Source organism: Ostrea edulis, chromosome 4 (assembly GCF_947568905.1).
Source record: "Ostrea edulis chromosome 4, xbOstEdul1.1, whole genome shotgun sequence".
Lineage (NCBI taxonomy): Eukaryota > Metazoa > Mollusca > Bivalvia > Ostreida > Ostreidae > Ostrea > Ostrea edulis.
In genome coordinates this window covers 67,172,817-67,182,897 of record NC_079167.1, presented here as the reverse complement: position 1 = coordinate 67,182,897, position 10,081 = coordinate 67,172,817, and the positions used below count along the sequence as shown (strand labels likewise).

Here is a 10,081-nt window from a genome sequence, read left to right as displayed (position 1 = left end):
TATGCAAAAATGGGCGTTTAATCAAATAAATCAGTTTCAGTATCTTTGGGACATTCATAGTCCTACTATTGCTCCTAGAGCTAAATATCATTGGAAATATATGCAATTGGATGAAAATATACATTGAAAAACAATTTGACACATATATGAATAAAATGGTCGTTGATAAGACAATGATTAGGCCATTACATCTGGCTGGCTGTTCTATTCTTTAACAATAAGAACAAGTTGTGCTTTAGACAGGACTGCAATACGTGAATCAATAGGCATGTGCTTCTAACAGAAACCTAATACCGTATTCTAGGTTGAAATAAAATTTGTTTTAAAACAAGTCTTTTTAGTCTTGAAACATGCAAATATTTTATTATCATAAGTCTTGTTGCTAGAGTTGTAATGGTATACAATGTATATTAATGGATATGAACTATTTGTAGCTTTAACTTCAAACATGTATTTGATTTGGATCTTAAGGTCTCAAACTACCAGGAAATGGAGGAAAATTCGCCTTCAGGAGCCCATGTTTTAATTTTCAGACTTTATTACCATGGCAACCAATTTTCAAAAATAATGTATATGCTTCTTGAAAGTACACATGTGAAAGATTTTAAAGGTTCATCATGACATCTACTGCTAGCCTGGAAATGGGTTGAGGTAGACTCAGGCACCTGCCATCCTGGAAGTAAAACAAATCAACAAAAATGAGGAAAATATACCCATTTTCAACCCCTCGTGATTAAAAAAAAAAATTCCCAGTATAATGACAGATTTCAATTTTCAGCAAAAATCCTAACCTTTCCAACAAGGCCAAATTTGCAATAGGGTCCTTGATTCCTTTTCGAGATATTTTACATCAAAGATGAAGCATGCTCTTTTCAACTTACCATTTAAAGTGAAAGTAGAATTGCCCGCCTAGAAGCCAAACTATCATACATCTCACAGTCACAGTTTCGAATCCCATAAAAAGGCACTGGATCAATGTAGAATGGTCACCTCCCTATATTAATACAGATATCAACAACAATGAAACTATTTAAATTCTATAAATACTCTTTTAACATATTTACATTTTAATCTGTTAAAGTTCAAATTCAACAGGTGACGCAATCTGGTCTGGATAATAACGTCCTAGTTTCATACCTTGATGAAAGGCAACACAATATTGATGCTCACAAGTTTGACTGTCATTTTTCATTTCAATAGCTCAATAACTTATCAAATGATGTCCACTTTAATTTTGTTGAGCTTTGCTGGGGTGAATATTTTGTCATGTATTTCTAAATAAACAAATTAGACTCCATAACATAATCGTTTTTGTTTTTCACAAACCATATAGGACACTTAAAAATATGTTGACAATTGTTTATAAAACATTACCATTACTGGTAAACAAGCTGAATTTTCCCTCATGTGCACGGTCACGTGTTACCCTTTTAAACTCCATCTATATGAATAAAGGTCGCGTCATCAAGCTAAGGTACGTTGGCGAATCCCGATTCTCATAAACGTACACTTGTATATGCGCAAGGTAACTTCCCCATAACATTCGATTTAATCTTGCTTAAACATATTTTCTGCGAAGACATCAGGGTCCACGCAATTACGAGAGCTGTTCGATATGTAATGTGTATTGTACCACAGTGCGATAACGCTTTGCACGATTTCGTGTATGATGATGCTCTTGAATAGCTCCATTCAATACCTTTCCAACAGTATAAACTCGAGTCTTCAGCTCCACATAGTTTTAATCATATAGTAATTTCAATAGAGCCAGTCGTTGACTACTGTTGTAAAAATAGTTGAGACGCGGGTTAAGAATATTGAAGAAATTAGAGCTTATTTAAAAGTTTGCACAAAACTCGGTCATTCGGTAAAGCAGATTTTTTTTTTTACTGAATTGGGGAAAGTTTATGGGTCTGATAAGGTATCTTATAAGACAGTGGGGAAAGAAATTTCTGACTGGCACAGAGTCCGTCAAAGATGCAGCAAAATCTGGCCGACCTGTGACTGTAACAGGCAAGGCAAAAGTCGGGGAAATAATTGAAAGTGATGGCAGATACACGATTCGTAATATTGCCAAAGCTGTTGGCATATAGCTATCGCGGGTACATTTCATTTTGAAAGAACGAAAGATTTCTGCCAGATGAATACCGCATACCTTGACAGATGACTAAAGACGGGTACGAGTACAAACCGTTAAGCAATTGCTCAAAATGTTTCCCAAATTCAATCAGAGACAATTTGAAAACATTGTTACTGGTGACGAAACATAGGTTCATTTCGAACCAGTAAGAAAAACTGGAAACAAAATATGGCTAACTAAACACGGTAGAAGGCCTGTAATTGCCAAAAGAACCATAAGCACAAAGAAGGTTCTTTGTTGCATATTCTTCTCATGTGATGGTATATCCGTATAATTTCCGGTGCCGAACGGCAAAGGTGTTACAGGTCGGTATTACCGAGATGTTTTACTAAAAAAGCTCGAGAAATATCATAAACGACGCCCAGTGTCTGGATTTAGGCATGTTCGACTACTTCATGATAATGCTTCATTACATACATCTAAGCTTGTGAAGCAATTTTTGAAGTCGTCGAAGGTTACCGTTTTGCCACACCCACCATATTCTCCAGATCTAGCCCCATGCGACTTTTTCCTTTTTGCAAAACTTAAAATGTTCTTATCTGGTCGTCGTTACAAGTCCCGACAAGCCCTTGTCTCAGAGGTCTACCTAAATCAGCATACTGTGACGCATTTCAGAAATGTATTCAGAGATTGAAATTATGTATTTCAAACCGCGGAGAATACTTTGAAGGGATGTAATGTTCATTTCACTATTTGAGTCGAATGCTTTTGAGATATCGTACAATACACATTATATATCGAACAGCCCTCGTATTCGTAAAAAAAAACCCCGTAACGTCCCCTCTTTACAGTGTCCTTTTCTTGGGAGGTTAAAAGGTTTTCTTTGGAACACGAAAATTAAAAGGAAGTGTTGTAGATCTTATTTTTCACAATTAAAATACAATGGTATTATAAAACCTTTTCTTCCTGGTGCAAGCAACGTTTTCTCTTTCCCAAAATTATCATTTTGATGCGTTTAGAAACCAAAAATCGACGTGAGTGTTGAACTATGCACCCTCTACAAAGCCAAATCTGTCTTCTACATTTGTACTCGCTTCCATAAAACGCGATTAATCACATGCATGAATCTTGTCATTAACGATATTCTTAATTTTTCATCCATCATTTGATGTAGTGAAGTGAGACCTTAAGGATGACAATATCAAAACGATTCATTTGTATGAGCGCATTGATTTTACTTCATTCCAAGAATCTTTAAAAGTCAAAGGACATTTACCAATCATTATATTACCGCCTTTATGTAGAATAATGTTTACATGTACAACCTTATTTTCGTTGCAGTTTGATTTTCGCCATTTTTGTTGTAGATTAAAACCAAGGAAATGAAAACTGTCGCGATTGTACCATAGCCATAATACTGATATCAAAACGTATTCTGGGATATCTGCACCTACCAATTGACGTTTCAAGAAAGCCATTCATTTCTTTTGTTGATCCATCTACATACTGGTGGAATCATCTTTATTGTGAGTGACTTTTTCTGGTTCGTGGGTGCAAAAATGTAAATTTAGTTTAGAAAAAAATATTTGACAGAGGATTTAGTTTGGACATATAAATCTTGTAAAAGTTAAAGTTTGGTAAATACGGATTTAGACAAGAAACTGTAAAAATGACCAAGAGCCGTATAGAGTGCAATATTGTACATAGTTTGGTATTTTGAAGGAAAACAAATCTTTTTCTCCATTTTGTTCTCTGAAATGCCTATAATGCACGCTGTTGTACACCATTTTAAATCTCTGCTTTTAAATATTCATTTAGACAACCGAAAAATACGTCCATCTGTCATGATTTAAACCACATCGAATACCGGTATCATAATCATAAAGGGGATTTTAACGACTGCAAAGTATTGGTAGTTTTGGTCTCTGATTGGTTGGTTGGTAATTCCCTTTCATTTCTTTGTTATCTATCTATCTTCATTTCTTCGCATAATTTGGCTACAGAAACAGGTAGATACAACAAAAAGATGCTGTTATTCATGTATGAACAGTGTTGAAGATGAATATTACTTTTTTATTATATAGCTAATAAATAGTCTAATATAAAATCTGCGTAAAATCTAGAGAATGTTAGCGTTCAATATCCTGAGAATTTATTGAACGCTAACTTTGCATTTTCACAGCCAACTCGTGCCAATATTCACCAATATAAGTTCAATAACCCTATAATATTGGTCTGTCCGGTATACACGGATTATGGTAAAAAATTTATTAAGAATATTATCAGAAGCCATCATTGTTTAATGCTGTAAACTATAAAGATATGTTTAACCATGGAAAGTATATTTTCAATATGATAAAACTAAGAAATGATTTCAATGTTTGACTACTTATTTTCATAAGTGTACGCATGTACATTCTATTTTTCTTTAAATGCACCACTTCCACGTGTGTATTGTATTATTACATGTATATGAAGATAAACTGTAAATAAAACTTAATAAAGAATTGAATCATATATATATATATATATATATATATATATATATATGTATAATATAAATATATATTGCTTCATATTAGAATGATTCTCTTTCATTGGATAAAAGGCGTCACGTGAAATGTTGTCTATTTCTTTCTTTTTCTCGAGAAAACACTTGTTAGGTTACTGACTGTCTACAGAATTCTTTTCACACCTCGAATTCAATATCTGTTTCTGAATCTACCAGCATCCATTTCGTCAAAGCTGTTATCGCTCAGTGTGCTAATTAGTATATTACCAAGAGAGAAGAAAATCGATACCGACAAGTGTCATTCTATTTAAATTATTAACTATTGAAAATAAAAATTCTACCCTAGAATTTGCATTTTAAGTTATAAGTTTAGAGACAGGTGTTATTATAAATACTTCAGTATCACATCCGGGGTCTTCTGAAGACATATTTAATGATTAATATTTCAATTCAGAACACGTGTTCTTTGTTACTTATCAGAGAGTATTTGGTATCAATTCCTCAGTGCTCCAAACTAACACTGAAATCAAATTGCATGTCCATAAATAAGGATGTTTCGATCGTGTACATTGCATACATTTTCTTTATATATTCTTCTATCTTATTGATACTTTAAATGTTTGCTTCTTAAACCTTTGTGAAAAATAATACGTTTAAGTCATGTCATCTGTCCAACTGGTAGTATATTGTCTATTCTAATCAAAAGTATTTTCTTTTCTGACATACTGAAAACTTGAAGCAATAAAGCATCTGCGTATGGGACGTATTTTCCTCAAAATATGCCTTTTTCTTCAAATAACAGCAGCTTTCAGCAAGGTTTTACAGACGCTGGATAAATATATAACATGGTTTCTTAGATGTACCTATCTGGTGGAAGATAACAAGGAATGATGTGGAAACTTTTGTCGTTCAGTAATTGTAAAAGGCTCCCTTTCTGATCTTAAGGTGATAAAGAAAGCATCATTTCTTCATTGATTTTCCCGCCAAAAATATAAAACTTAGCCCCCCCTCCCAACCCCCCCCCCATAACAAAACCCCTTTAAAGGGACTGGTTCATGATTTTTGGAAAGAATATTTTGCATTTTTGATGTTAAACATTAAAAATATAACCCATTTAATGTTGACAGCCAAAATTTTGACCCAAGCAATATTTTAGCCTTAAATCTGTGTTATGTAAACAAAGACTCGAGTCTTTTTATGTATACAAACAAACCAGTGAAATATTAATTTCGTAATATAAAGCATCACAAATTTTAACTTTTAAATGACACATTTTACCCTAAGAATGCTTGAAATGTAAAAGATATAATAAACTTAGATCGATATTCATTTCTTTGAAAATTTCGTAAACAATAACACTGCAATCTTTGTTTACAAAACAAATAATAAACTCTCTAGAATGAGCTTCTGTGATATTGTATAACCATAATTTTTATGTGAAATCTTTTAAACACATTATAGACAGTAGATTTTGATCATTAAAAGTGAAAAACAAAATTTTGGGGAAAATCGTGAATCAGTCCTGACCACGCTATGGTACATCTTTTCACAAGCACCACTTACTAGAGATGATAATCTAGTATATTCTCATCCAATATAATGGAAACAAAAAACTTATCCAAACGATCTTTTATCATTTTGCCTTGGATTCAAACTTCTAAGGCTTTTTAAAATAATAAAATACAAATAAGGAAAGCAAGGCTAAATGTAACAAAATTTTATTTTTCAAACTCAAACATTTCATGATATTGTATTATCTATATCTAGGATTGATGAGTTTTGAAATACGATTAAAAAGAGATTCTTTCGTTTTGCCTGTATTCTGACAGAGGACAGGAAACAAAACAAATGACACCTGTCCATCATGACGACATTACATCGTCACTCATTGTCATGGTATATCATTTTAATATCACAGGGTTTCTGTGTACCCTGACGAAATACATATATATAAATATGTACAAGTTAAAAAATATACAATATAGATTTTATAGCACTCGTTCGCTTCGTGCCTTATTCAACAGGGAGCAAGGATTTCAAAGATTCTTTTAACATTACAAATGTCCGCATATTTCTTTTTCTTTGGTTAAAAGTATTCTTACAAACTTGTTACCCACAAATCATCAAAGCTTAATGCGTTGGGGGAAAATAAAGCATCTGCTTTGAAGTACACACATACAATATTCATGTATAAATTTTACCATGAGTTGTGTAGTGCATAATTGTAAAATCTTTTATATTTCTGATTGTTTGTTGAGCAAATCTCAGAACTTCTTAAAAGTATTTCAATCGAATTGGGCTGAGCATGCGTAATTAAATCAGTACACTAATACTGAAAAGAAACTTGTATTCAAATTACATTTAATGACGATCAACTTGCTGGTCAGATGATTATATTGCACAAAAAATAATAATAATAAAAAGAATGAAAAGTGTGATAAATGGATTACTGAAAAAATAATTTCAAATGTTCCTGATGATAAACGTTCTTATGTTGATTAAAGAAATTTGAAAAGCATTTCTGTGCTATTTCAGATTGAATAATGATTCCAAAATGAACATTACGAAGCTAAAATGTCTGCCAATATATGACAACTAGCAACCTCTCAGGTGATCCTCAGTTTCACCAGAAGCGCTCCCAAAAATAGTTCTCATCATACAAAGTATAATCTCAAAAAGGGATATAAAACATAGAATAGTTATGAAAATTAGATATAAACATATGGATATATCTACAGCTGATACGTTCAACATACAACCTGTCCGCACACACACAAAAGTCCATACACCCATCACAATATACCCTCAAAAAGTAAAATATCCACTTTGATTTCAAAAATATGATTTCACTCTTATCATTGGTTTGCATTTAACAATAAAACAATTTTACTGATGTTTAAAATCTGTCTTCTGTCTTCAAACCTTGTCACAATGCAAAAAATATATATCTTTGATGTAACATGCCCTTAGAGAATATCCACTTTGTTAATACAATGCCGAGTTGTAAATCCATAGTCTTAAATGGTCCGACAAATTTTTTAAAGCACAGTGCTTATGATACGATCATAAGCTGATGTCCATTAAGATTTTCACATGCACATGCTGTTATGATTTGGATGGACTTGCTGAAGCAGCCACAGTTGTGTTCGGTTCGTTCCTACCTGAGACTGGAGTTTGGTAGTAATATGGCGTATCTGAAAAAGATATGTTATGGTTATTCACAAAAATTACTATGATATCATGAACATTAATTATATTTCCATTTTCTCTTGTGGAAACAGAAGCAAATTTTGAATAATAGGATACGAAGATGGGTAGAGCGATCATTAAGCAACGGTTTCACCAGTTTGTTTAGGTGAAGTTTGCTTGATGCTACATAAATACGCTATTGTCATGCATTTCCCCCCATTTATTCAATTAAAACACCCTCACCCCCCCCCCCCCAAAGCATTATACTTTTTTTTTTTAAATTAACTGATTTAATTAATTCTAAAAAATTTATTTCCGTCTAGAAAATATTCTAAGCTGATTTTGTCTCATGAAGGACTTACTTAGAATACCTGTAGGGGTGGTGTATCTCATGGTCCAGGCTGGATCCGCGGGGTACGCCGCAGTCTGGTACTGGGTGTAGGGGGCTGTCCCGGCAGCGTTATAGTATTCACCACCTGCAATAAGTACAGGTACACAGGTAAGCAGTCAGGTAGATTGTTAATTAACACAGGAATGCAAAATGCAGTTTTGTGATCTTTAAGTATTGGTTAACTAATAAACTGTAACTATATACTCTATGATTGGAAGCAAGAGTTTATAAAACGTGAAGAAGATGAAAAGCATGAGAAATTTACAAGATTTACAAAGGGATGAGGAGATAGAGAATATATGCTGATGGATACTCTATTTCTCTATGTATTGATCTGAAAATTAAGATAATAGCATTCCAAATGCGGAATACCTCATTAAGGTGTATCTATGAATTATTTATTCACAAACGGAAAGACATTTCTAGAAACTTTTATGATTAACACGAGATTTGACAATTTTGAAAAAGATGTGTACCATCCCCACGTATCATCTTTCGGGTATTAATTTTTCATACACTGTGTGACACCTCAGTCAGAAGATATGAAGGAAAGAGAAAGTTTCACAATATACACGTGTTTTTCACAAATACTGGAAACCATACGTTCATTCATGCATCTACATACATCTCACAACAGAAAAATTACAATATATATGCAAACGACACTTCAATTATGATAGTAATGCACTGTAAAACAATGTAACAATACGGATGTTTTAAGATGAATGGTGGATTATGATAAGGTTTGCTAAACATATTTAACAGATCACGAAGATTCAATTAGAAAACCTTCATAAACTAATGCACTCATTCAGTAGGACTTTCAAACAATTATCTGCAGTTTTGAAAAGAAATGATTCACTCAAAACTTTTTTTCCATGAACACAAAAAAGGCCTTCGTGAAAAAAATGAACGATAACATCACGTTATACCATAAAACGGTTATCACCACCAAATCGTTATTTATCAATACCACAACCGAACGTTAAACAATAGCATTCCGTTTCTTTTCTTCTGTTTTGACAAAAAATTGTATTAATAGGTTTAATTTATCAGTGGGCTTATTTATCAGTACGGACATGCAATGGGGTCGCCCTCGCGGGAAGGAACCATTTCTGGCGTGACAGAGACCGATAATTTGTCGTCTGCTTTGTCTTATGAATGACCGATAACGAAGAGAATAGACCCCGGTGACGAATTCCTCTACTTTGTTACTCTGAAAGGACATACTAGAGTGGCAAATAGCCAGCACAAAAGGAATAGAGATGTTAGAAGATAAACCGATGACTGCACATCTAAATACAACCTGAGAGGAATTCTAGATAAGACATGGGACAATCAAAGAAAGCATGGACAATGCAGTCCCAACAACACAAACTTTATTTTTCTCTGCTGAGATGAATTTTCCTTTGCAAATTGGCCTTGTTCTTTTTAATGTCACATTGTTTATAAAACGAGAAAATAAATCATTTCCTACATTACAAGTTTGATGCAGAAAATTTGCCCGATGATGCGCTGTTTTCAGCTGTTTGCGTTTCTAGAGATGAAGAGGATCGTCTGACGATGACAAAATGTGCGAAAAATGATACAGACGAGATCCGCAGAATTTTTTATCTGATGTTGTCGACAACATCATCATTTACAGCTCAGTATTCCATCGGGCACAATTATTTAGGGACCTCCACAGCAGAGTAGATTAAATTGAATTGTGAAATAAAGTGATCTGATTTCGGTCTAATCGTAGAGGTTTTGAGTATCTGACTCGGATGGGACTTCGTTGTTGAGTTATCCGATCCCGGAGAGAGAGAAATATCGCTGAGGATTCCGGAGAATGGTGATTTTATCAAGGAACGAGCAGAGTTATCCTGTTCGCAATTGTGGTATCGATTGGCGAATGGTGCTAACACTA

The 10,081-nt window shown here is 33.6% G+C and overlaps 1 protein-coding gene and 1 long non-coding RNA gene across 43 annotated transcripts in view; both read right to left on the bottom strand.

Annotated features, from left to right (window-relative positions):
* Positions 1 to 281: 281 nt before the first annotated feature.
* LOC125670890 (uncharacterized) lies at positions 282 to 1,239 on the bottom strand. Its single transcript, XR_007368424.2, has 3 exons — positions 1,138 to 1,239; positions 882 to 994; positions 282 to 673 (listed from the first exon to the last, which is right to left on the bottom strand). It is a non-coding gene; the product is annotated as an uncharacterized LOC125670890 (long non-coding RNA).
* A 5,055-nt stretch (positions 1,240 to 6,294) lies between these two features.
* LOC125670863 (paired box protein Pax-5-like) overlaps positions 6,295 to 10,081 on the bottom strand; it is a 46,631-nt gene continuing 42,844 nt past the window's right edge. For 25 of the 42 annotated variants that reach the window (XM_048906275.2, XM_048906281.2, XM_048906280.2 and 22 more), the window contains 2 exons: positions 8,144 to 8,257; positions 6,295 to 7,786 (listed from right to left, as the gene is read on the bottom strand). In XM_048906275.2, the coding sequence (XP_048762232.1) occupies positions 7,698 to 7,786; positions 8,144 to 8,257 (203 nt within the window). In that variant the 3' untranslated portion in view covers positions 6,295 to 7,697. The remainder of the gene's footprint in view (positions 7,787 to 8,143; positions 8,258 to 10,081) is intronic. The other 17 variants (XM_048906279.2, XM_048906282.2, XM_056163535.1 and 14 more) reach the window with 1 other exon arrangement.